At 47.2% G+C, this 25,266-nt stretch overlaps 9 protein-coding genes across 9 annotated transcripts; 3 read left to right on the plus strand and 6 right to left on the minus strand.

The window, feature by feature from the left end:
* Nucleotides 1–1,938: 1,938 nt before the first annotated feature.
* MCYG_07113 (conserved hypothetical protein) lies at nucleotides 1,939–3,716 on the plus strand (the record flags this gene model as incomplete). Its single annotated transcript, XM_002845103.1, has 5 exons — nucleotides 1,939–2,281; nucleotides 2,343–2,458; nucleotides 2,523–2,607; nucleotides 2,662–2,722; nucleotides 2,930–3,716. The coding sequence occupies 5 exons, from the start codon at nucleotides 1,939–1,941 to the stop codon at nucleotides 3,714–3,716; spliced, it is 1,392 nt and encodes a 463-aa protein (XP_002845149.1).
* A 957-nt stretch (nucleotides 3,717–4,673) lies between these two features.
* Nucleotides 4,674–6,275, minus strand: MCYG_07114 (cwl1; the record flags this gene model as incomplete). The annotated part of the gene is made up of 4 exons (XM_002845104.1): nucleotides 4,674–5,270; nucleotides 5,329–5,525; nucleotides 5,603–5,720; nucleotides 6,267–6,275. 4 exons carry the CDS (start codon nucleotides 6,273–6,275, stop codon nucleotides 4,674–4,676), a joined length of 921 nt encoding a protein of 306 aa, XP_002845150.1.
* Nucleotides 6,276–7,251: 976 nt separating this feature from the next.
* MCYG_07115 (acyl-CoA dehydrogenase family protein) lies at nucleotides 7,252–9,005 on the minus strand (the record flags this gene model as incomplete). Its single annotated transcript, XM_002845105.1, has 7 exons — nucleotides 7,252–7,326; nucleotides 7,388–7,483; nucleotides 7,557–7,910; nucleotides 7,947–8,199; nucleotides 8,406–8,491; nucleotides 8,568–8,849; nucleotides 8,928–9,005. The coding sequence occupies 7 exons, from the start codon at nucleotides 9,003–9,005 to the stop codon at nucleotides 7,252–7,254; spliced, it is 1,224 nt and encodes a 407-aa protein (XP_002845151.1).
* A 1,120-nt stretch (nucleotides 9,006–10,125) lies between these two features.
* On the plus strand, nucleotides 10,126–13,154 carry MCYG_07116 (EVI5-like protein; the record flags this gene model as incomplete). The annotated part of the gene is made up of 4 exons (XM_002845106.1): nucleotides 10,126–10,605; nucleotides 10,699–11,294; nucleotides 11,367–11,723; nucleotides 11,795–13,154. 4 exons carry the CDS (start codon nucleotides 10,126–10,128, stop codon nucleotides 13,152–13,154), a joined length of 2,793 nt encoding a protein of 930 aa, XP_002845152.1.
* A 1,627-nt stretch (nucleotides 13,155–14,781) lies between these two features.
* On the minus strand, nucleotides 14,782–16,749 carry MCYG_07117 (polyamine transporter 4; the record flags this gene model as incomplete). Its single annotated transcript, XM_002845107.1, has 5 exons — nucleotides 14,782–15,011; nucleotides 15,087–15,216; nucleotides 15,293–15,405; nucleotides 15,466–15,590; nucleotides 15,644–16,749. 5 exons carry the CDS (start codon nucleotides 16,747–16,749, stop codon nucleotides 14,782–14,784), a joined length of 1,704 nt encoding a protein of 567 aa, XP_002845153.1.
* Nucleotides 16,750–17,118: 369 nt separating this feature from the next.
* On the minus strand, nucleotides 17,119–18,078 carry MCYG_07118 (conserved hypothetical protein; the record flags this gene model as incomplete). Its single annotated transcript, XM_002845108.1, has 1 exon — nucleotides 17,119–18,078. One exon carries the CDS (start codon nucleotides 18,076–18,078, stop codon nucleotides 17,119–17,121), a length of 960 nt encoding a protein of 319 aa, XP_002845154.1.
* A 611-nt stretch (nucleotides 18,079–18,689) lies between these two features.
* On the plus strand, nucleotides 18,690–19,634 carry MCYG_07119 (neuronal calcium sensor 1; the record flags this gene model as incomplete). Its single annotated transcript, XM_002845109.1, has 4 exons — nucleotides 18,690–18,700; nucleotides 18,927–19,012; nucleotides 19,102–19,397; nucleotides 19,455–19,634. The coding sequence occupies 4 exons, from the start codon at nucleotides 18,690–18,692 to the stop codon at nucleotides 19,632–19,634; spliced, it is 573 nt and encodes a 190-aa protein (XP_002845155.1).
* A 533-nt stretch (nucleotides 19,635–20,167) lies between these two features.
* On the minus strand, nucleotides 20,168–22,307 carry MCYG_07120 (endomembrane protein EMP70; the record flags this gene model as incomplete). Its single annotated transcript, XM_002845110.1, has 4 exons — nucleotides 20,168–20,235; nucleotides 20,300–20,735; nucleotides 20,814–21,151; nucleotides 21,218–22,307. The coding sequence occupies 4 exons, from the start codon at nucleotides 22,305–22,307 to the stop codon at nucleotides 20,168–20,170; spliced, it is 1,932 nt and encodes a 643-aa protein (XP_002845156.1).
* An 863-nt stretch (nucleotides 22,308–23,170) lies between these two features.
* MCYG_07121 (conserved hypothetical protein) lies at nucleotides 23,171–24,412 on the minus strand (the record flags this gene model as incomplete). The annotated part of the gene is made up of 4 exons (XM_002845111.1): nucleotides 23,171–23,188; nucleotides 23,218–24,001; nucleotides 24,048–24,171; nucleotides 24,241–24,412. The coding sequence occupies 4 exons, from the start codon at nucleotides 24,410–24,412 to the stop codon at nucleotides 23,171–23,173; spliced, it is 1,098 nt and encodes a 365-aa protein (XP_002845157.1).
* Between the last annotated feature and the right edge of the window lie 854 nt (nucleotides 24,413–25,266).

Below are 25,266 nucleotides of genomic sequence, written 5' to 3' on the forward strand. Positions count from 1 at the left end.
TGTCCTAGAGTTGCACAGCTCATCAAGAAGCATCGCTGCGCTGCGTATAGCGTGATTTCTGTTATAACTGATCCCTGGCTCCTATATTTCGCCATTACTAGCCATCCAACTTATATGGAACATCAAAGGACACAATTCATCATGGTCTCACTTCATTCTGGACATGTGTCTTCCTGGATTGTCCGACTGGGTCCGCCATGTTTGCCCTTTGCAACTGCCCTGCTTATCCATTTTTGATCTGGTTGAGTCGAAACTGTGGGGGTAGAAAGGCATCTACCCGTCACACGAGCTTTCAAGGTATGCGGCTTTCCACCACACGCCCACGGATCAGGAAACCGTTGTTTTTCTTTCTATCTTGGCTAGATCAAGTTGTAGCCGGGATCAAAACCTGCTATACATGCCGTCTACTGACATTGCCTCTGCTTGTGACCCACTTTTTAACTACTGGTTGGAGGGCTCTAGCTTTAATAGCAGTATCTTTAATGCATGGCTAGTTCAATAGAAGACCAAAGCGAAAATCGGATACTGGTCAACAATGGGACTAGGGAAACAGAAACATACTCTTAGCTCATCACCTGAGCCAAAGCATCTTGAATCCCAACTATTCATTGAGATTGGAGAAAATCTAAGAGACGGAATACAGCTATGGCTCTGTTTTGTCACACGCGAATGGAACTAAGGGTGCCAAAAATGAAAAAAAAAAAAGGCTTCGGAGTGTAAAAGCTTCGTCTCCAGGGATGAATGAACCAGCAGCAAAAAGGCAGAAGACCAACATATACCCAAATGTAAGAACGTTAAATGAGCCGCTGCCTAAGTAACGCCTTATTTCAAAATGCCCAAGGAACTTGTGTTGCCCGCCTATCCATCTTCGGGTATCTGCATATATTGACTGAAACGCCACTCTTCTCGATTGAGCACATCCTTCCGCTGCCTAGAGAGAAATGGAAGAGCTTTCAATACTCCGAACAGATTATACCCTTGCATTTCTACTTTCTTTACATCACACTACTTTAGAGAGTACTTTATGTACGTCACGACGCATACACAACCTCTCCCTTTCCGATAAAATTAAGGAAGAAAACATCCCATCGGAACAATGTCGCAGATTCCCTTATCTCGGGATCAAATAGAAGGTACCTGCAAAAAAGATTTCCAGCTAGCAGCTCTCAGGGTTGTCTAGCTGATAGAATGTGTCCGATCTTGCAAAATAGTTGTTGATGCTTTCTTTGCATTCAACAGAGCCAAACAATAATATTTGCTCCCTTAGTGAGACCTGCTCCGGCCTGACTCCACAGCCTCCCATTTCACGCTCGCTCTTCACCGCTTGCTCAGATGTGGTAGGCTGCCTCGATGCGAAGTATCAAGTATGAGTGGTTCCTTGCACGATACAAACAAACAGTTACATTAGGCCCATAAGTTTCCATAGTACCTAATGGGCGTTGCTCTCTTAGAGCAACTGAACTGTTCTTACAAAGATATCAGCTTAGAGACCTCTGGAGAAACAAAAAGATAATTCTGAAAAGAAATATTTCTGCTGGTATCATTTTGCGTCCCTCATACTAAGTCCATATTCCCTACTGCCAATAACCGCAATGCCTTTTTTTTGCTAGATGCAATGTCCTGCATCAGGCCTAAGCCTTCCTTTCCCTTCACAACACCAGAATCTCTTTCAACTTCTACTCTCTTTCTTTATTATTCAAACCTGTCTCAAGCCTATTCCCCCATTATCAGCTACTGTTGATTGCTGAAGCTAGATTTTGGGAGAGATATCCTATTGCCATTTCCCTTCCTTGTTTGTCAACTATATTTTTGTCGAAACTGCGCCATCTGTTGTGACACTTCCTCAACTTCTCCGCCTTGTACAATTCCACGGTTGAATCGATTTTGATCTCAGACAACGGCCCATCCTCCAGGTAGCTATACCCTGGGAGATCCACGATGACATCCATCGCCTCGCTTCTTAACCCGGAACCTGAGCCTACCCAAAAGAACCATCAACCCCTGGTACCATCCGCTGATCAAAACGAAAGAGTCTGTCTGTCCCCTCCGCTGAGGCAAAAAAAGCAAAAAATCTCTAAAGATGCGGCCATATTCACTAGAGGACAGGTAAGGGGTCCGCTCAATTACCCTCCTTGTGAATATCAGGACGAAAAATTGGCCGAAGCGCACAGAATGTTTGAAATTCATCCAATGGGGCACATTACAGAGTTTCCCCGGCATATACCATACAACAGTGAGAAGAAGTCTTTTTTGGAAAAGACAGGGAGGGAAAGCTTTGAAGGTGAGAATTTCAAAATAAGGTGAGTGCTGAAAATTATGGTGAAGGCTAACGGAATCGATAGTATTCCAATATGAGTTCAAACTTCCAGGGGATGATAAAGTGTACACCGTAATGTGGGACTACAATATTGGTTTGGTTCGGACAACTTCGCTTTTTCGTTGCAATAACTACTCAAAGGTAAGCTTCCTCTTAGTTACTTTCTAAATTTGATACTTATTGGGTTGCAAATACGCTTCCTCAGACCGCACCGGCGAAAATGTTGAACGCCAATCCTGGCCTCAGAGAAATCTGTCACAGCATAACCGGGGGAGCTTTGGCAGCACAAGGTAGGCTACTCTGTTGTCAAAATCCAATTTGGCTTGCTAATGATTCGTTCGTAGGGTATTGGATGCCATTTGACGCAGCCAAGGCTGTTGCAGCTACCTTTTGCTGGAAGATACGGTATGCCCTCACTCCCTTATTTGGGGTGGGCTTTCTTTCAGAGTGTATTCCACCAAGTGACGAGATGTTCGGGCGAATGATTATTAATCCCACCATTATACGGTCCGCAACCATTACAGCACACGAGTACCGCAAAATCGAACTTGACAAGGCTCCCTCTAGCCGCCTTTCTGGCTCTAACATCCCTTATTTTCCCCTAAAATCTAGGACCGATCAACACATCAAAAGATTGCGGCACAAATCCCACAGTAGCACTCCAGATGACGAGGACGACGGCAGATTTCATCAGCACAGGGCTCTATTTTATTATCACTACCAAGCGTACTCGCCCTCCTCGTTACCACATAGCGGGTGGACACCAGCTAACACACCACGGACCTCTCAGCCCTTTAGACGACCTATTGCTAAAGAAAAGGGTATAATTCTTCCCTCTCCAAAAGATATCATTGATTCGTTTTCTCGAATGAACAACGATTCAACTACAATTCGTTCTGATGGATTAAGCCGAGTTTTTGATGATGTTGAAGATGATAATGACGATGACGAAGGTACTGGTGAATCGGTGTCCGAAGATGACGAGGAAAACGGACGCACCGTCCAACAGTCCAAGTTGGATCGTAGCTCTGAATTCGAAACTGAAGAGAAAGCAGGTGCACAAATGATACCTGATCGCTGTTCCCCACAGTGCCCGCCTCGCCAGTTACTGGAGTGCAAAGAATCCATGATCGAGAATGACACCAGCCGTCCATACACCAAGGGATCAATTCCGACGTCTGAACCAGTAGAAGACGAGTCGAAGAAGAGGAAAATGGAAGAGAATCATGAAACAGAGGCTGAGCCAAAGCCGGAAGGCCGGCAGTCTCCCCTACCGTTGACAAATGACGCCAGGGCAGCGTACATGTTGATGAAATTGCACATGCAGGAAGCAAGTAACCATAACGCTGCGGTCGCGGATGAGAATCCGATGAGGAAGAGGAGACGTGCATCAACATAGAAAAGGCGCGGTTTAATACCTTGGACTTGCATTGGGGGGTAAACTCTTCTTTCTCGGGTTTGGGTTCTTCCCCTTCTGTAATTATTCCCTTTCTTTTCTTACAGGGCCTTGCCTCATGCATCGTTATCGGATGCTTCAAATTTAAGTTGCGAGAAAAGCAGGAAGGGAAATGGCAGGATTTTTTTTTTCCTTTTAACTATAGTTTAGAAGTACTTCTCTCTCGAGTTTCCTAGTTGATAAATAGCCCATTAATTTCCATCTCCAGCATAAACAAGAATACTCTCCTCATTAGACACTGCGCCTGGGAAGATCTATTTGCATGATTATCTTTAATTTGTACACGCATACCTTCAACAATATATTCTATGTCGGGAGTATCAGTAATTTACCTAAGCAGAAAAGATGGTTATCCAGGGAGTAACGAGATTTCCGATTCATTAACCCGTGTGCTTTTGACTAACTATACTCATTAAGAAGTTGGGTAAGAAAAAGTTGAAAATGGGTTGGTACAAGAAGTAGAATATAAGAAAAAGGAAGAAAGAATGAGGACAGAATAAGAATTCAGTTTTGACAAACATGCAGATGAATAGGATCAAAATCAAATGGAAGAAAAAGAGCAATTCAGGAAAGGAACGGAATGGGTGGAAAGCAAATACTTAAACATTCGATAACACGAAGGCCAGTAAGGTAGTATTTTACGACAATAAGAGAATTAAAAAGTCGGTAGTGGATGGAGTCGGCCGCTCGAGTTGATATGAAATCCAAGGGGTAGGAGTAACCTGTGGATGCAAATGCAAATTGTGTTAAAGCAAAAAAAAGGAAATAATAGAAGAATGTAAGGGAGAGTCTTTTTTCCAGCAGCATGGTTGATATGGCTAGGCAAGGGATAAAACTGTCTTTGTTGACGGTGTGTCGCTCAGGCACAGCCTATTGAGAAACAGGGAAGAGTTGATTGTTTTAAGAGATATGGACCAATTCTGGTGCCTTGCCTGCCTCTTTGACTTCGCCAACGGGCTCGTCCGCTGGGGCGTCAGGAAAGTCTGCATGGACAACTTGTTGCAGGCCAGGGAGTCCGTTGAGTTCTTTGGCTTGTAGAACATCTGGGAGAGTGCTAGCTTCCGCGGTAGGTTCGTGAGTATCTTCCTGAACGGTTTCCCGGACCGATTCTTGAACGGATTCTTGTGCAGGTTCAGGTTCCTGGGTAGGTTTCTCGGTAGCCTCAGAGATTGCCTTAGGTGCGGCCTCAGGCGCAGTGATAGCTGCTGCAGGAGTACTAGTGGATCCGATATATCCATTGGCTTTAGCTCGATAATCACCTACATATTGTTTGACAATGTCGGTGGCCTGTGCAGTTTGAGTTTCAGCCATCTCTTTCACATGGGAAGCTTGAGTGGCGACAATTTCTTGGGCGCTTCCAAGCTGGCTATCGATGAGTTCCTTGTTGGTGATGTAGACTAGCGGGGCCAAATAGGCAACACAGGTAGCAATTAAGGCCAAACCCCATAGGGGCAAGAACATTACCAGCCAGTACGAAGTCAAGGCTGTAACAAATGCCTATAGGCATGTTAGATTGGGCGGGTGGTGGACAGACGGTTTGAGCGAGGGCACCTACCAAAACGGTGTAAGAAAGGTTCTCAACGAAGAGGATGCGCTGAAACTCGATGAGAAAGAAGTCCACTAGGCTCTCAAGGTCTTCCAAGAAGCTTTCGACGGTGTCCTTGGGGATGGTATAGTACTTGCGGGGACGCGAAGAGCTGGTCAGCCCACGGGAGAAAAGGAGACGGCCGCCAACTTCAGCAGAAGCAGTTACTATATTCCAGTTAGGTTCGACCATACAGCCACTTCATCCATTCCAAGACTTCCAATGTGTAAGAAGACAAGCGTACCTCCCAGGGAGAGATAGAGAAACTTCAATGCCCAGCGTATGAGGGGCAGATAGCGGCTCGCAACTATGAAGAGGACAACGGTAGCAAAGGAGCTAGCTGTTGCGCTGGGCCTTTCCCACTAAAAGAAAAAGAGATTGTGAATAACTGAAGCTGCAGGTATTCCGGGTGTCATTTAACAGGAGCAGGGGGGAGTGGTTCTCACGCTCAAGAGACTGTATAACTTTGAATGGTAATCTGCGGAAACGGCGCTGTTTAGCTGTGTAGGCCTAGAAAGGGGCTTGCGGCAGGATATAGATGGAACGTACGGGTCAAAGGCTGGGAAACTTGCGGGAGGGAGGAAGGGGAGGAAGAGGAGCCATTGGCAACAGGTTTGGTCATTCCTATATCCGATTTCTAGTGAAGAAGCGTATAGATCATTAGCAAGTTCGTCTTCGACCTTCCAAGGGGGTTGTGAGCCATACCAACTTGTCAGAAACACGGCTCCATCACAAGATCAGGTCAACGAAATCCTGTCATCCACGTATGAGAACTCCAAGGCCATTTGCAGTACTGATAATCTGAGGATCACGACAAGCAAACTAGACAGTCATAAAAAAGGAGCTCCAAAATCAGCCCAAATGCAGGGGATGGAGGATTGTGGGAAAGCTCCGGAAGAGGGCCTTACCTTACTCATTTCGCCACAGCTTGACCTGATGTTATCCTTGCATCCAGTGAGAGAGACACAGGAAGATCTAGACGGCGTCTGGAGGAAAAAAGACACGGGGAATAAGAAGGGGGTTATTTTTTACCTGGCTGTGGGTGGTCGCGAGCCCCGTTGGTGGCCATGTTTTCTATAGATGTAGGTCGACGACCTGCTCTTCGAGCTCTGGCTTCTCCAGTTCAGGGCTTCTGGTAAACAGTTATGCTAGCCAGAGGTCACAAGGGATTCTCGATGGACGAAGCAGGAGTTCTGGTCCGTTTGATCGTTTGGTTGTGTATGTGAGTGTTATTCCAATGTAGAAAAGAAAAGGAAAAAAAAAAAAGGTCGATGTTTCGGAAAAACATGTGATGTAATAACTAACTTGTTAACTTGTCTGCTTTTTCTTCCAACTTCTACAGCTTACAGTCTCGACTTTGGACAAGTAATAAGGACGATAGCGATGCAGAGACTGCTTACTCGATGCTTCTTCAGCTTCAGCTGCTTCGTGCTATTCTTGTGGTTGCTGCCTGATGGGCTCTTCTGCTCGCGTGCATCGAAAAAAGACTCTCTTCATATAACTACAACTAACCTGATCCCAGCAAGCCGACTCGCAGGAAAAACAGGGATTCTCTGGCGATAAACTAGTTAAAATATGAAATAACGTCACTGGGCGAGGCCGTTGGGCATCAAACAAGACGGAGATGAAACTGTTGAAGATGGGATGGAAGACATAGAATAGCAGCAATAGCGAGGATGAAGCACACACTCCCTTTGGACCGAAGAAGTTGGATAACTTAACTATTTCGGCTTTATAGTCTCTACAGCATTTACTCAGCGAGAGAGAGACCTTGGCTACTGGAAGCAAGGGATCTTGACTGGTGTGAAAGACTGCATGGATGCTCTATGGCTTTCTTCAGGAGGTTTTTTGATCGGCCCCCCCCCTGAGGGCAGAGACGTATATAGAGTACTTCTAATAGCTTCGAGGCAGGCCGAGTGCCTTTTCACTGACGAAATTCATGATCATCTCCTGTTCAAGGATGGGATTCTAGTCAGGTTTGCTCTTTACTGGCCCTGGGAGAGGCGGGAAGAGGCAGACAGAGACTTACACGGCTGATAGGCGCTATCCGAGGGACAAAACACTCTCGCATATAGCGCTCGACATGATACTCCTGGGCGTATCCCATTCCTCCAAGGGTGAGGACCTGTTATGTCGTGGGGTCAGACGTCTTTTCACTGAGATTGTCAACTTGCTTTCCACGCCGGGAGATGACTTACAGCTCTCTCACAGGCGGCAAACGCTGCTTCGGCTGCGAGATATTTGGCCGAGTTGCAGGCTACGCCCACCGACTGCTGAGTGATAGAGGAGTCGGTTCTGCTGGCATCATAGAGCTTGGTAGCATGGTATGTCGCCAGCTTTGCGGCTTCGAGGTTCATGTATGCTGCGGCAAGCGGGTGAGCGATCCCCTGGTTCTGACCGATGGGACGGCCAAAGACCACTCGCTCTTTGGCATATCTGGCGGCTTTCTCTAGGCTAATATATCCCAGGCCGAGTGCTTCGCCGGCGAGCAAGCATCGCTCTGCGTTCATACCATGAAGGACCTGCACGTATAAGAGTTCAGGAGGCCCTATCTACAGTTGTGAGCAGCGCCAGGGTTGGCCACTTACGATCTTGAATCCCTCACCTTCTTTTCCGATTAGGCTGTTTGCTGGTATTCTGTAACCGTCAAAGAAGACTTCGTTGGCATCCACGCTGCGGCCCCCCATCTTTCTGATCTTCCGTAGGTCCAGGCCGGGTGCGGCCTTGTCAAAGTCGATGAAGAAGAGGGAGAGGCCCTCTGAAGGCTTCTTCACTTCTTCAACAGGCGTGGTTCGAGCCAGGAGAATCATCTTTTGGGCAACCTGGGCTGATGATATCCAACTATAACGAACGATCAGCCATAGCTTCCACGGGTGCTCGCTTCACCAAGGACTTGCATCTTCTGGCCAGAGACTCGATACGAATCACCATCCTTTACCGCTACCGTCCGAAGCTTCAATGTGTCCAGTCCTGTATTCGGTTCCGTGCTACGACCTGATTAGCGCCTTGAATCCAGCCATAATCGAATCAAAAAGAGGTCGACGTACACTCCGAAACAAGTCCTCCACTCTCCGGCAATAAGTCGGGGCAACATCCTCTTCCGCTGTTCCTCGGATGCGAACCTGGCAACGGGCTACGTATGTTTTATAACGAGCAGTCATTACCAGATGTCTTTCTTTTTTTTTTTAATAAGCCCTCTCCCAACTCACCTGTGTAGCATAGACGTTTGCATGGATAGATTGAGCACCTGCAAGTCCAGCTCCGCTCCTATCGTGTTGTTCGATGTCAGCACTCTTCAGCAGAAGAAGAAGAAAGAGCAAGGTGTGAACGTACTGGGCAATGGTGTGCAGCATCATGGTAGCCTCAGAGATGCCCAAGCCAGCACCTCCCAGCTCCTCCGGCAAGGCGATGCCTATCCATCCGTCTTTTGATAGGGCGGCATGTAGCTCGTGCGGGTATTCCTCTGTCCGGTCATGCTCAGCCCAGTATTCCTGTTCATGAAAGCTCCTTAATGCTATGTACGTTGACGATATGTTGGACGAGACATTAAACTAAGGGTGGCGCCATACTTCTGGAAAGGCAGAACAGATCTTGTTGATCGACTCGCGAACCATCAGCTGCTCAGGTGAAAAGCAGCTCAGGTCCATGATCTGACTGGGCCGTGAGACCGAGAACGGGCGTCTCTGGCTCGGCCATGGCCATGTCCTGTTCGAATAGCGCAGCCATCGCTTGCTGGCCCAGGATAGCGCCCGCAATCCCACCGCCATAGCTTGCCACTCTCTCGCCACAGCGGGCTATCAAAGCCAAGATGAGGTATCCCTCCCTGGTCCAGTTAGTTATATACGAACGGCTCCCGGCAATAGGAGGTGGGAGGTTGTTGGTCCCAGGATAATCCGCTCGATAGGCAAAAGGACGGCACAACGGCGATACAAGGCTGCACCAGATAGTGAGAGGAACCAGAGGACTAAGGAGCGTCTACCAGTCCTGGGGGAGATATACAGAGCATTCAACCAGTTTACTCTTTACCGTGAGCTAGTTATCCCGAGGCTATTCTAGTTCCCCATGCATGACTACGGGGAAATGTTGACGCGGGTATCAAGGCTGGCACCTCTGAGCCTCACCGAGAGCCAACAAGCCACTCAAGTGTAGTTAACTATCTAGTCGAAGGCTTTCGTCTGATGTCCTAATATTAATCTTAACATTAGTACGGAGTAGGATGGTCGAGCTATCAAAACAAGGGGTCCCCCTGAAGGCATCTTCACCTGCCACCACCACCAACAGCGGCAGCAACAGCAACAGCAACAACAACCGATATATATCACCCTCTAATCCTCGCCTTTACGTCTCTTCTCCTCTCTTCTTCTACTCTTTTACTCTATTATCTCTTCCCCTGCCTCTTCTTTCTCTGCCTCCAGCGCGGCCCCCTGACTCCACGTGACCGGTGGCGTCTTAGTCAGCATGGCGAGCCCCTTATCGACATAAAAAAGTATCGAGAAGGAGGAGGAAGAGGAAGAAGAGATGATTTGATATATTTCTTTTCACATTCGTTCCCACGCTCATTTACACACGCTCGTCGGGCTGAAGCTGCCGCTGGTTACGGCTGGCATCCTCTCACTTGAAGGCTACTGTTGCGTAGCTCCCATGGCAACATACCGGACCGTTAACGCAACGGTTTCTATATAGTTAAAACGGCTGCTCCCGAACTCGACGGCGGTACATTCGTTTTCTAGCAACAACAGGCAGCATAAAAAGGAAATAAAGAAAAGGATGGCGGAGAACCGGTCAGAGAAGCCCTGGGGATCGGTTGAGACGGAGGAATCTCATCCATCTACCTCGCCGGACCCCTTGCCAGTCTCGCAGAATGACGAGGAACGTGACCCTCTGCCGACAGACTCGATGGTGACAGTTCCGCTCTCAGATATACATACGGGGTCTAGGATATCTGGTGAAGGGCCTGCGCTGTCGGATGCCGCATACTGCCCTGACAGCATCAGTACTGTTGGTCTTGGGCTGGAAAGCCCGGGTGCACCACAGGATGACGGGGAGGCACATGTTGAAGATGATGAGCCTGCGTCAGAGCCACAGGATGAAGCGATCCCCCCCAGGGCTCCGCCAATTTTATCTTTAGGCGAAGCTCGAAGCATCGCCGGTAGCCAGAAGTCAGATACGGACGACAGTCGAAGTGTTGACTGGGCCGGTCTAGAGGAGACAGAAGTTAACGAGTCAAAGGCATCGGGGGACGACGTGGTGAGTCGTTTTACTTAAGGAGAGCTCGATAAAATTAGGAGCCGTTTAAAAAAAAATAGTGCAATTATCCTTTGCTTACCAGGAAAACGATAGTCAACGACGTTGCTGTTGGCACGACTAGAGCAGGAAAACAATGCTCTGGCAACCGACCCTAAGTCAGCATCCGCGAAGAAGGCATCAATCCGCAGTTCAAGGCCTCCCTCGATCCAGCAGCTCAAGGATCTTGTCAATGATCCTCGTTCTTCACTCCGGTACTCCCAGCTGCCAGCTCCCCAAATGACCGAACTGGAGTTCTGGGCTGCTCTAGTTGCCGATTATCCTCGCACCGCCCAACGGCTCCCTACTCTTACCTCGCACAAGATTCGAGGAGGAGTGCCACCTCCGCTTAGAGGTGTCGTATGGCCTAGCATTGCTGGGGCTCGCGATTCTCACCTCCACGACGAATTCGAGAAGCTGTGCGGCGAGACAAGCCCATACGAGGGTCTTATTGGCAAGGATATCGGAAGAAGCTTCCCCAACGTAGAGATGTTCCGAGATCCGCTTGGGGAGGGCCAGCAGATGCTAGGCAGAGTTCTCAAGTGCTTTAGTCTCTATGATAGCAAAATTGGGTACTGTCAGGGTCTTGGTTTTGTAGTTGGCCCCTTGCTAATGCATATGAATGAAGCCGAGGCATTTTGTGTCCTTGTCAGGTTCGTCTTCAGCCTCTACCCAGTCGGAAATTGATCTGTACTAATGTTTCCTGTTTGTTGTTAACAATACAGGCTTATGGACCACTATGACCTGCGATCGTGTTTCCTGCCAACTTTATCCGGCCTCCACCTCCGTATTTACCAATTTCAGGCGTTACTCTCCCAACATGCACCAGAGCTATATGCTCATCTTGATGCGCTCAAAATAGAACCGGTCTATGTGTCACAATGGTTCTTGTCCTTCTTTGCTGTCACTTGCCCCCTTCCGATGCTTCTTCGAATATATGATGTTCTTCTACTTGAAGGAGCCTGCGAGACTTTGATGCGTGTTGCCCTGTCCCTTATGCAGCGCAACCAGCATAGGATCATGGCGTGCACCGAATTTGAAGATGCCATGCAACTATTGTTATCTAGAAGCTTATGGGATCCGTACGCACCTCCCTACTCCTTCAACTTTGGATAGACTGTTCTCAATGCTCACTTACTATACCTCCTCTCAGATACGCATGCAATGCCGATGATCTTGTTACGGACTTTGTGTCACTCACGTCTTTGGTGACACATGAAAGCCTTCACGCTCTGGAGGTGAAGTATCAGGAGGCTCAAGGCACTGCACAAAGCGTGTCACTGCCTCAACTTCAAGCCATTGCTTCACGATTCCTAGGTAGACTTTGGGCAGGATCTAGTTCACATAGCTCGGTGAAATCTGTTACCCATAGCCCCAGCGTTTCGACTCCAGCATCGAGTCCGTCCATAGGCGTTACTCGAACTCCGTCGAAGCAGAGCATGGCTTCAACTCTCAACTCCTTGGAGTCATCAGTATCAGATGCTAGTACTGCACCAACCGAGGCGTCTGCCTCCTCGAGCCCGAACATCGATCATGCAACGCCAAAACAAAAGCCGCAGCGCCTACAGACCAGTGACAAGGACTTACATTCACAGATAGAGGATCTCCTCATCGCCCTTACTGACATGCAACGGGAGCAAGCGGCTCTCGCAAAGCAGCTGCAGCAAGAAAGAGAGGAGCGCGAGGAAGACCAACTAGTAGCAGCTCAATTGCTCTCTCATATCAAAGAGTCACCAACAGAACGGCCGGATGCTGAGCTTATTCTTAAGGCGGAAGAACGGTTCTCGTCACCGGAGCCGCGACGCATGTCTATGTTGCAAACCAAACAACAGCTTCTTGATGACGTTGAAATGTGGAAGAGCAAATATGAACTCGAGTCTACGAGGTGTCAGGACATGGGCCGAACCATTGATGAGCACGAGCAGCAGAATTCCCAACTTAAAGATCAGCTCAAGGAGGCTCGGAGCAGGGTGCAAGACGCTCATAGAGAAAAGCAGCGGCTTGAACGTACAATACAGGAACTACGGTCGAAGAAACCCCCTCTGTCGAAGCTCCAAACCGATCGTCCCGATTCAGCTGGATCAGAAGACGATAAGTCTGCCAACGGCCTCCGGGAGTTCAAGCTTGGAAAGCCCAACTCTCCCAGGTCCGCCACATTCTCAAAACGAACGAGCAGCTTGGGAGCGCCCAAGTCCCTTGTTGGCGATGAGGAAGGCCTGCTTCTGGAGCTTGTGAATGCCAAGACGTCCGAGGCGGTGGCACGTCAGGAGTTAGAGGAGATGAAGGTCAAACTGGACACTCTCAAGCGGATGATGAGTCGCTCTGCGACTTCAGCTTCGCCTACTAATGCTCCAGGTGACTCCAGCCCCAGCATCTTGGTCACTGCCTCCAAAACAGCTACAGATGCAGCATGCCCCCCAAAGTCACCAAACCCGTCACCCGTGGGTTTCTTTACAGGATGGGCCAGGCGCACGGCATCAACAACTAATGCTGTCATTCCCGACTCCAAGTGAAGCATTGTATTTTCGCACGACAGCGATCCACACAGCTTGGTTTCACCGTGGTTGTTTCTGGGCTCAAATACGTTTGCGTTCAAACAAAAGCTTCATATTTCGATATACTAAGCATCATTCACTCTACTGTTCATTTTTTTCTTGGATGTTTCTTTTTTCTTTAAATTAATTTGGCATGACATAATTCTCAGGTATTGGAGGGTCATTTTTGGACCGTTTACCTTTTCTTTTTAAAAAAATTCTAGGACCACCGCATCGTTGCCAGCATAGCGATTACACAGATATATCCCACTACTTTTTGGTGTCAGCCTGTACAAATACCCATTTATCGCGCATCCGTTCTTCATTCTTTCTCCCGGCATTGCTTTCTTCTTCTCTTGATCTTGGCCAATCTTTTAATCATGCATTTACTCCAATAACAATAGTCCTACCCATGTATTTATCTATATATAACTCCTTTCTTTCGTTAGGCTAAAAATAACTAGTCCATCGCGAGCTGGCAATGGGAATTCTCTGGTTACTATGGATGCTTTTCGATATGACTCACGTAAATAGCCCCTGAAAAGAATAAATTACTGTATAACATTGCAATAAAAAGGACTAGCATCTGCCTCCCATGAGCGCCTTGTCTTTGGCTTGAAACTTGCATTCAGGGGCTTTCTGCTAATGCTTTATGCATGGTTGAGCTTTGGTTATACACGAAGAAAGAAGACGGCCAGTTCAAGGTGAAATAGATGCCAAAATTAAGCATCTCTCTGGGATATTAGTTAGCTACTGGGGCTATAACTACATAGCATGATCCTAAAAACAGAATAGACTAGTTAGTGCGTTTGTTGGTAGTGGTTACGGTATATATATCAGCCTGGCCTCTTTTTGTTTATTATTCAGGGTTTCAGCGAGAAAATAACGACTGACATGGATGTTTCTGGGTGGGACGCAATTGATGCACTCTGTACTCGCCAGGAACATGGTACCAGGTTCGGTGGAAAATGCTTTTGCCGTGTAAGTAAATAGGTTTCTTCCATTCGACGAGATTACAGTCTCTCTGATGCTCTTTGCTTCGCTAGAATGGAGGATTAGAGGATAGAGCCAGACTTTGTGTAGATTGGGGGAACTAGGGCAGGGTTTAAATTGAGGACAGTAGAGAGATGAAGTGGTATTATCTTTTCATCAACAGTTACAGGGGGGGGGGAGCTCAGGCAGTCCCACTTATTCTCCCGTATACTGTGGTTTATCCAAAGGACCCAGTGTGATGGACTTAATATAGATTAATATAGGTGGAAGGGGAGTATACCGGCGGCTTGAGATGGCTAAACGAAGGACTCAAAGAATTTATCAGCACCGTTTAACACTAAGGTCCTCGGCTCAGGAGACCACGTTGTAAAAGTGAACACCTAAGGCAGGGCGGCAGGTAAACGAAAAGGGCCGCCAGATATTATACACGGTAATAAAACAAAAGCGGAAAAAGCGAAGCATATGATGATGATAACCGCTGTCCGACTATGCTCATGCATATCGCCACTGAACCCAAGCTAGCCGCCCTATTCAACTGGTGACATAAAAGTCTAAGCAACAATGAAACCCCGGGTTCGATTTCTCTCCATCACTCTAGGAGATTGAATGGTAGCTAGACATCAGTCGACTTCCCAGCCTCAACTGAGCTTCTCTCGTGGATAGCACGACGGTGCCTAAGCTCCTTTCTATTGCGAGCCACACCCTGGGCAAATTTTGATCTTGCACGTATTACGGGGCCTTTCCAGTAGAAGATGTAAATAGGAACCGTGACTAGGAAAGAGATGCACCCGAGAATGGTGGAGGGTACTTCGAGGTGGTACTTGTGCTTTATGTTTCGGTACACTTGTCACCGATTGCATGGTTAACGCCATGCTATCGAAAAAAAGGTCGAAATAGTGATATTTAGGCAGTACTTACTCGGCGTAGAGTAGAGGGCAGCAATACCTGCTAAAAAGTCTCTGGCTAGAGCGTTGCCGCCCGTTGCTGAGGCGGAGTATGGGCCATAGCTCGCGACCATGTAATCTATTGTCGCCATATAAATGCAGTACTAAGGATGTGTTAGCCTTGGCTCTGTGACATGATATCATATTAACATCTTATGTTAGGGCATAGAAGATACTAACGTTTGCAATTGCAATCAGCATTGAAAAAAACATCGGAGCGAACCAATGCACTTTTGGCGGACCCATGCTAGTCCAAGCAAATCCAAAGAGGCCAATAGTTTCCAGGGGAGCAGCTGTAGAGGAACGGGGTTAGAATATCTGACATGGAAATTGCAGGTGTGAACATTACTGACTAAAAAGAAGCCACCAGAGCCGTGATTCAGGATCAAGAGCGTCGGGATTCCTTGACATGGCTCTTTTATCTTTCATAATCACAGGGAAAAATGAGAAGTAAGCAAGGAAGTATCCGATCATGATCCTGTAGAGCGGAGATTAGCAGCAATAAACAGTAGGTCCGGTAATTAAACATACGGAATAAAGGCAAGGCCAATCTGGATAGTACTGAATCCCCATCGACTATAGACCGGTTGAAATGACTCGAGGAAGGTGAAGATAAGGGCGTCACTAAATCCACTCAAGAGTGAAAGGAACAAAACAATTGGTTCGCGGATAAACATGCTAAATGGGCGAACCCAGATCGTAACGACCTCCTTTAGGGAGAGGTTCGCTCCACGAAGCTCGAGTGGGCCGTAAACATTAGCTATTCCTGATTTCCGCTGCTTCTTCGCCAAGTTATTTAAGACGATGGTTGAGCGAGTTTCCGGTACAAGAAGGAAATGAGCAAGCTGAACGGCGGCTCCGAGGATGAGCTGGATCCAGAAATTCCATCGCCAATGGAGGCGGACTTCCATAAACCCTCCAGCAATGGGGCCAACGACAGAACCAGCAACAGAAGAAAGAACAATAAAGGCGACCGCATACTGCTGCTGATCCGGCTCCCACATGTCCGCTATCATTCCCATGGTAACGGAACCTCCAGCGGACGACAGACCTCCCAAGGTTCGACCGGCAATTATAAAGGAGAACTTGGGGGCAACAGCACATAGAACCTGCCATATATTGACCAGAAGCAGGCTAAGCTGCATAACAGGCCAGCGACCTAGTTCTTCACTCCATGGAGCCCAGAGTTCACTACCGAACGCATATGCAATCAGGAATGCCATCTGACCGAGTCTGGCGGTGGCTTCGGTGATTGAAAAGTGGTCAGCCATGGGCCCGATAGCGTTGGCATAGATACTTGTGTTGAAGTTCATAGAGACTTGTACGAAGAATATGATGACCAGGATGGTCCATTTCTTCCACCAAGGGTATGAGAAAGGCAGCCGGTCGTAGTTCTCTGACTCCTGGATCTCAATCTGGGCACCTTTGAGGACTAGCGACTGTTTACCATCTTGGCTGGAACTATCACCTGTTGTGAGATTGACGGCAGTGCTACCAGATGAGATGATTTCCACGCCCACAGGCGGTGATTTTTCCGAGGCACCAGGCAACGCGTCTGGATCCTCGTCAACTGGGCTGTTCGAATGACGATTCTTGTTTGTATTGATCCTGACTGTAGTGAATATTTGGCCAGACATGATAATAACTAATGCAGCTATAATTCTATAACAAAATGAAGAGGGCATGTAAGGTCAAAAACTCTGGCTGACACTTTCACGGTATCATATGCATGATGTCTGGACAAAGTAGAGAGAAGAGAAACGAAGAAGGGAAGCGGCAAAAAAAAGGCCAGAGAAAATCAACAAGGATGGATGTTCCTTCTCCATGGCTGATGCCCCTGGCTGATGGAAAGGACGGAGCAATAGAGAAGGACCAGAGGGAGGGTATAAATATGTGCTTGCCCCGTCAAAAGGTGAAAGTAAACAGAGCAAGTAAGCAAACTGGCAGAATAAGGATGTGTCGGGAAATTGCTGGCCGGCCCCTGATAGGGTAGATCAAAGGAGTTTTCACACATCATCATCGTCCGGATCATACAGGTCAAGGTCCAGCTTTGGCTTCACTTTCACAGGCTCTGCAGCATGGCTGCTATTGTTCGTTGCTTGGCGGTTTATAGACGCAATAACTGGCTCTGCAATACCTACATCAAGCTGCTGCTGCTGCTGTGGTGATGTTCCAACGTCTTCCTTGGGCGAGTTTTTCTGTGTTGCGGCCATAAGGAGACGTTCAACCTCCTTTTCAACATCCTTTCCCTCCGCAGCGGCAGTGGCATGTAGGTGGCCCATCAGACCAACACGGATACGGTCCTCACTTGGGTATGGAAGAGCGGACATGAGCCGTGTCCAGTTGGCGGTCTCGTCCAGCCAGGAGACGGTGTCCTGGGGCAGAGACGCGATGCCCACCCCCGTCGTCTGTCCATGCGTTGCAGCTGGCCCATATTCCCTCTCTCTCATCCCGTTCGTCTCCGCCGCTGTGTCGCCATCTGCTTGCTCCTTTGCCGGCATCCGTGTGCTGGAGGCATCAACAGCAGCTTCGTTGTTGTACTTGCTTATTCGTCTGGCAAAACCAAGCAGTAACCTATAGTCCACTTCGTTTTGCTGTGTCTCGTCATTATCCCTCTCACTCATGTCAATATCACTCCCAGTGTCAACATCAATGCCATCGTCCGAGTCCTCATCTTCGCCAGCAGCTGCAGAGATCTCGTCTCCCAGCTCGCCCACCTGGCGAACGGTCTCTCGAACCCGATCCTCGAGGCTGACAGCTTCAGCACGCAGTCGAAGGATCCTGGCGTAATTTGCCTGGTGTGTTCTCAGCGTCTGCAGAGCGCTACTGAGCGCGTCGTCCGCTTCAAGGAGAGCAACTGTCGCGGCCGGAGCTCCAGAGGCGGTAGGGGTGGACGTGATAGATGTCAGCAGGGCGTTGAGCCGGGCCTCTAGAGAGGTGAGAGGTGTTAGTATCTCTGCATCCATGGTATCTCATGGTATCTCATGGCATCTCTCTCAATATCTGGTTTCTTCATCGTCTTTTGGGTGAAGTCGTTACTTGCTTATGTAATATGGCTAACTAGTTAATGGGATCAAAGAGACATTAAAAAGATATAAAGAGTAAATATAAATAGTAAATGTAAAGAATAAATGTTGATATTAAAGATAAAGAAATAAAGTCTACCAGCTCGACTCCGTGACAGCTGCAGTGGGCTCTTCGGCTTTGAAGTGTCTCTCCGTCCATCGTACATAAGTATTGTTACTCTTCCTCCGCCGAGCCGCCATTACAATCTCTCCATCTCCAAGTCCTTCAAATCTCCTACATATAACAAACACCACAACACTTCCTAGTCTCCACCCTGTCAAGTATTCCAAGACACCTCCGTTACTTGTTCTATTCTCCTACGCGCTTCATACTTCTCGCTATCGTTTTACCATCCTCAAGTTTTCCCAACAGTACTTAGTTTATCGATCTACAACCCCGCGAGCCGCCGCATACTTGAAACCCGTCTATCCTACCAGACGAGTGCACGCTTCCTCGCTCAAAGGCAATAGATATAGCTGCTATCTGGCCCTGTACAAGGGACTAGGGAATCATGGGGAAATCGTGAGTATTCTTCCAGATCTCGCGACAATTTCTGTCCCCCCCCGCCCGTGATCTCCGCGGGGAGAGGTATAGATGAACCATCATATATCCCCAGAGCCTCTGGGGTAGCTGGCAGATATACCAGCCTGGAATAACTGTTATACCCCCCTCTTGAACCCCAAACAGAACCATTATTGTCTTCTTATTGTTTTGTAGCATTTGCTAATAAGTTCTTTACCATCCGCAGACAGTCCAAACTCTCGCCGAGCCAGCTCGAAGAGCTTCAAAGATCAACACATTTCGACAAAAAGGAGCTCCAGCAATGGTACAAAGGTCGGTCTGCGAGATGAAAGGACCAGCATAATCATACACGCTCCCTTTCTGTAGGTTGATGACAATCTGCTAAACAAAGAACCTGCTAGGCTTCCTGAAAGACTGTCCGTCCGGCACCCTCACCAAAGAGGAATTCCAAAAGATATACCGGCAGTTCTTCCCCTTTGGCGATCCGTCATCGTTTGCAAACTATGTCTTCCGTGTATTCGACGCAGATGGAAGCGGAATGATCGATTTCAAGGAGTTCATCTGTGCCCTTTCCGTTACCTCGAGGGGTAAGATGGAAGATAAGCTTGACTGGGCGTTCCAGCTGTACGATATCGACGGTGATGGTAAGATTAGCTATGAAGAGATGCTTGCTATAGTTGAGGCAATCTACAAGATGGTATGTGGCTCTGGTAGCTCAAGGACCAGGTTAAATACTCACACTTTCCGACCCCAGGTTGGCTCCATGGTTAAACTTCCCGAGGACGAAGACACCCCTGAAAAGCGCGTGCAGAAAATATTCCGTATGATGGACAAGGACGAAAACGGCAGTCTGGATATCAGTGAATTCAAAGAAGGTAGCAAACGGGACGAGACTATAGTCAGTGCTCTGTCCTTATACGATGGCCTAGTATAGGCGTTGTATCCGTGTTGGTCGGCATGTCTTGTTTTATTGCTCCTTTTTTACCTATTACCCCAGCCAACTATCCCATCCTACTGTTACACATCTTGTTTTCCTCTCATATTATTACCTCTACTAGACGGTCCACATCTCGCGGATGCCGTTCGATGTTCCATGATTATGTTTGCTTGCTACTAACTCTATATCCCTTTCCTTTCTTTTTGTTTTATTTCACTTCCCTGTGTAACTACGTTGTTTGGTCAATCTATGTGATATCAGTAACAGTGCATGATATGGTCAAAGGGGTGTATGCTGCGTATACGATGTTTATATTTTCGTAAGAAGGTAGCTATCGTAGATCTAGAGCCAACCTGCCGGTTTCAGTCGTTAAAATGGGTAAATATGTAAGGATAATACTAATACAGAGACTTAAACGCAGTCTAGGATGGAACAAGGGGAAATAATATAATCCCTTTGAGATATATGAAGAAAAATGAAATTCCCTCAGCCACAAACCTGACGGGCATATAATGGAATGAATAGGTACTTTAGTCAACTTTAATGGAGCCGTAGATCCTGTGAACAAAAGCCCAACTGGCAAATAGGCCAATAGTTCCTAGATTTCCAAGAGTGTTAGCGTGTAATTTATAAGTAGCCTCTAAAATGACTGTAGAACTTACCAGTTAATACAAATACTAGGAAAGCAAGAAGTGCAGAATAACCTAGGTATAGAACGGCACCCGTAACACCGCCGAAGCTGACACGGGTTGCCCAGAAGATGAGTGCGTTTAGGAAAACATAACCCCCCGTCATACCGGCACCGATAAATGCACGCCAGTGCCATCGGTAGTCTTCTGCGCAGAGCAAGAAGTAGACAAGGAGGATAGTGGTAGTTGCGGATGTCATGATCATAAGCCCGTAGCATAGGAAGAGGAATCCAAACATGTAGTAGATTTTGTTCGTCCAAAGAGATGTCATGATGAAATATAGTTCCACAAAAATAGTGGCGAAGGGGAGCATGCCAGTTATAAGAGTTGATGGTAGAGGGCGAAGGGACCATACCGTTGGAGGGATCTGACGGGGGATCTGGTTTGTCTTAGTAGGCCCTTCAAACCCCTGAAAAGAGAAATATGATGTATGATTAGCATTTATATGGTGGTTTAAACATCGATTGAAAGTATGATATTGACTTACAGGGAGCTTGAGTCCAACCCAGCTGCCTGCAACACTGAGCGGCACGCTGATGACGAACCAGATAATAACGGTGAGAAGCATGGTGGTAAATGGAACAGCACCGCTGGACCCCTTGGCCCAGACAAAAAGATTGAGTAAGAAGAAAGTTGAGAAGGCAATGGCCGGAACGAGTACCGGGGTGAGGATGATGAGACGTTTCCAAGATTCACCTCCGAATGACTTGTACGTTCTAGCGGCGACATAGCCACCGACAAAGCCGAGTAGAGTATATAATATCAGAATGACAGTCCCCAAAAATCCTCTGTTAGAGGGCGAGAGAAGACCAAAGAGTGCAAAAACTGGACAAAGTTAGTCATAAAGGGAAATAAAAGAGGTAAATATCTAGCCGAGATATTGTAACTTACCGACAGTGATACCAGTCATAACGAAAAGCTGGGCGCCATTCCCTACCAGCAAACTAAGGAGGAGGGGATGATTCGGGGTGCGGAATACATCCCCATGAACAAGCTTCCATCCAGAGTCTTCCTGAATGCCATCTTCAACCGAGTCGCCGTTGTCATTGAAGTCATCCATATTGATCATGCTCAGGCGATTGTACCGTGCAATATCTTTTCGCAAGGCCCGGAGAAGGATGCTGCTCACCAATGTGACTAGCAAAACGACAAAAACGGCGGAATAGATGAGCCAGTACCAGTGAACGCTCGGGTCATAAACGTGTAGGTATTTGTCCCACCTGGTCGCCCACGCAGTAGGGGATTCACGCCAGGTGACGCTATAAGTCCAGGCAACAGTCGTATCGCCATTATCATCCAGCATAACTACATCCTTCCCGGTACATTCTGCCTTGTCCCCGGAGACCTTTGCCTTCTGGGAAGAAGGGTTGACCAGGACTCCGACAACGCGGTACTTCTCCTTGGTCCCGAGCCCAGCAACACGGTGATATTCGATGTTGATATCGTAATGATTGTGGAGGAATGACTGCCCATCACTATTGATGTCTCCCAAGAGGAAGCCAGGACTGTAGAACTGCTCGTTTGTTTGCTCATCAGTGTTTATCTGAGCTGCAGGGAGGCCGTCGATGAGCCAGTTGATGTTATAGCCCTGCCATATCCTGTGGTTGACGAATTGACTGCTCATGCCGTCGAACTTGACCTCCGAACAGAGCAGCTTACAAGTTTCGTTTTTGGCCATGTGGAGCTCAAACGGCGAAGTGAGGATACGGTCACCAAATATGATGCTACCGAGGGATTCCCGGACGTCCTTGGGACCATCTTTCGGTCTGCAGAAGTGGAATGCCGGGTGGTAGTAGTCGTAGGAGAAGACGGAGTGAACCTGCGCATCCTGTGCCACCGCCGGCGTGAGATGGTTTACATGGAGCGGAACTTTCTGGCCAGCATCGTAGGAGGTTGGAGCTACGCCAGGTAGATAAAAGGCTGAAGATAAAGCTGGAGTGAGGAGCGAGAGCAAGACCTGCGACTTGCTTGTAGGCCACATCGTTGGGCGTTCGCTGCGGGCTTGATGTCGTATATTAGCTGCTAGCCGGTCTTCTTTCAAGGAGAGAGTATCAGCTTACTTGTTAATACAAAACACGGCCCCAGCCGGCTCAGGGGAACATGCGAGAGGCGGTGAAAATGTAGCAACGGCGAAGTCCTTCTATAGACCCAAAAACCATACTCCGTAGCCAGCTGTTATCTGTTTCCCTTCTTCTGGTTTTCTTTTTGTCTTGCTGGCATCGAAAGCGAAGAAGCTGATGCGGCTGCTTATTAAGCCACAGCTCACACCTCGCGGACCATAGTTAATCCGAGTTTAGTTTATCAGGCCTGACGGGTGGTTACTTGATGGTTCAAAATATTTCATTAATCGAGCTCAGTAGTTATCAACTTTCGCTGTCCCTCGCTTTGAAGATGTGAAGACGGGGAACACATACTGATGATGGGGAGACATATATCGAAGATTCGCAAGTAAAGAATACTTATGTAATATTGATTGCTTATACCAGACCTAGCACCATGTCCTTAAACCATTCAGTGTCAACGGAAGAGAGCGAGCTGCATATAACTCAAATTTAACAAGGTGGGTTGGCCAATGCGATAGTTATCAGGCCAGCGTATTATCTCCCTAAGATTGAACTGATCAAGACCTTGAGACGGAAACATAGGGCCAATATATAGCCGTGTTAACAGAGCGAGAGATTGAAGCAATCAATAAGTTAAACTGTTACAAAACCTTTAACATATATAGAAAAACAATGATAGCCTGGGAACATTGTTGCTCCGGAAAATTAACATGATGGGCAACCTGTGATAAAAGCAACCAGAGGGTTGGAAGCTAGTTTTCGGTTAGTGCTGAGTTCTACCCTATATCTTGCCTTTACCCTTAAGTCAATTTAAGAAGGGGAACAAACCTGTTCTTTTAAATATTGCTTACTAATTATATCCACAATAAAAGTGCGTTTTTTGGTATCCTGCTTAATAGCCAGTGGGATATGTTGAAGTAAACTCCCTAGTTCAGAGGTACATGTACGCTCTATACATGATATCTGTCCGTCGTGATACCCACGGGCCTCACGACCAACCCAATGGTTTGAACTCTCGTGGAGACTCGATAAAAACTTGCCTAGACGATGACTGCGGCTTGTTGATTGCGCGTAATGCAACAAAGAGTGTTTCGGAAACCTGGCTGTGTAGTATAATGTCGCGACTGCGTCAATGCTATCAAATCCCATTTCCTCAGTTGCATCAAGTATGTGTCGAATGCGCTGTTCTAACGTGAGAGGACCAGGCGAGGCTTTCCGTTGAGTATCTGAAGCTAACTCGGAAGATTCAAAGTCTTTACTCGATACAGAAAATCTCGAATTCGGCCGCGCCTGTGCCTCGGACTTGTTTTGGCTCTCCCCGTTCAAGGTGGCTGGATGATGAGGTTGAGGCCAATCATCTCCACGGCTATTAGAGTTGGAATTTGTGGCGAAGGTATTGAACTGAGAAGTGGGCAATGTAGAGGTTCCTGTGGCCCTTACGTTAATTGACTTGTTCAAAGAAAACGGTAAAGCCATTTCCTCGAGGGAGCATGCATTGGTACCAGCAGAGCTGTGTGTAGGTACATTGGTGTAGGTAGCGGAATACACTTGTTCAACGAATGATGAGGATTCCGAGGTATCATTAAACAATAACGAATCAAGGCTATCTCCGCTATGATCAGCCTAAGCTTTCTGTATCGCGATATAGATGAGTATACCTTAGAGCGTCTCCTTCCAAGCCAGATAAGTATTGTATACTGTTACTTCTGTGCAAGTGAACTCCCTCTCCCAAAGCAACTTGATCTCTTTCCTTTGACTCAATCTGCTGTTTTTTATTCGCCTCTGTGTCCATGGATCAGTACATTACGAATAACTATAGACTGGATAACTAAAAAGGAAGAAATAACCCACTTGATCGGAATTTTCGTTGCGCTAGGCGGTTTCTTATTCGTTTCGGATCTTCAAAAGTGGGAATAACTAAGGGAGTTGGTTGACTTATCCCCACGGGCTGGGCAGTTTCGAAGAAGTATTGATCATCAACGTGCATGAGTGATGGATCAATTTCGTCCATAGCTTGAGCCATGGAGATTGGGGAACAGGTAGAGATCAAGGTTGAAATTTGTCATGTTGTTTAACCGCCTAGAAAGCTAGTTAAGTCTCTCGGAGAGAGGATAAGCTTTCGGGGCGAGGGTTGAGGTTATTATTGAGTATTTCGGGGGAAATTTCACCAACTGCATTGGCAAATCGGTTAAAAAACTCAAGGTCAAGAGTTCCAGTTATAGATATAGTATTTGTTTCGTTGTATTGAGTAATCTGAGTATTTAGATTTTCAAGTTAACGGATGCCTTGTTCCCAGTCATCTGTGTGCAAGCTGAATGTACTGTCTAGGATATCAGGAACTTGACCCCATAGTGGATGGCGACTTGGTCTGTGTCTTCGCTATTGTGAAGCCATAGTGGCTGACATGATTTATCATAATTATGATACCAGAATGCATCCTTCCTTATCCTTATATTTATATAAAAATTTTTAATAGGAAATAATTATGGTTGAGCCGCAAAGCGATAGAAAGATAAAAATGCAGAAGAGGCAAAAGGTAGAAGCGCAGAATTAAAAAGCCGTTTCAGGCAGACATTGACTTGGGACGGGACCTCGCCTTGGGACTGATTATTTCTATATGGAGGATTAATTTTAAAGCCCCAGCTGTCCCCCTAACTAACTAGTTAACAATTTGGGTTACCACTTCGTATGTTTATATCACCTAGGAATACTATGAGAAACCTGTTTGCCATTAACTTGACCCTTGTCGACAGCTTGACCTGATCGCTAAGAACCTTATAGTAAATTTCCTAGTGATAACAGGGTTTACACGTCGACATGAGTAAGGCGAGAGACCTATTTAAGAAATTTCAATGAAAAAATTTTAACTAGATAACA

This window comes from Microsporum canis, genomic scaffold (assembly GCF_000151145.1).
Source record: "Microsporum canis CBS 113480 supercont1.6 genomic scaffold, whole genome shotgun sequence".
NCBI classification, from domain to species: Eukaryota; Fungi; Ascomycota; class Eurotiomycetes; order Onygenales; family Arthrodermataceae; genus Microsporum; species Microsporum canis.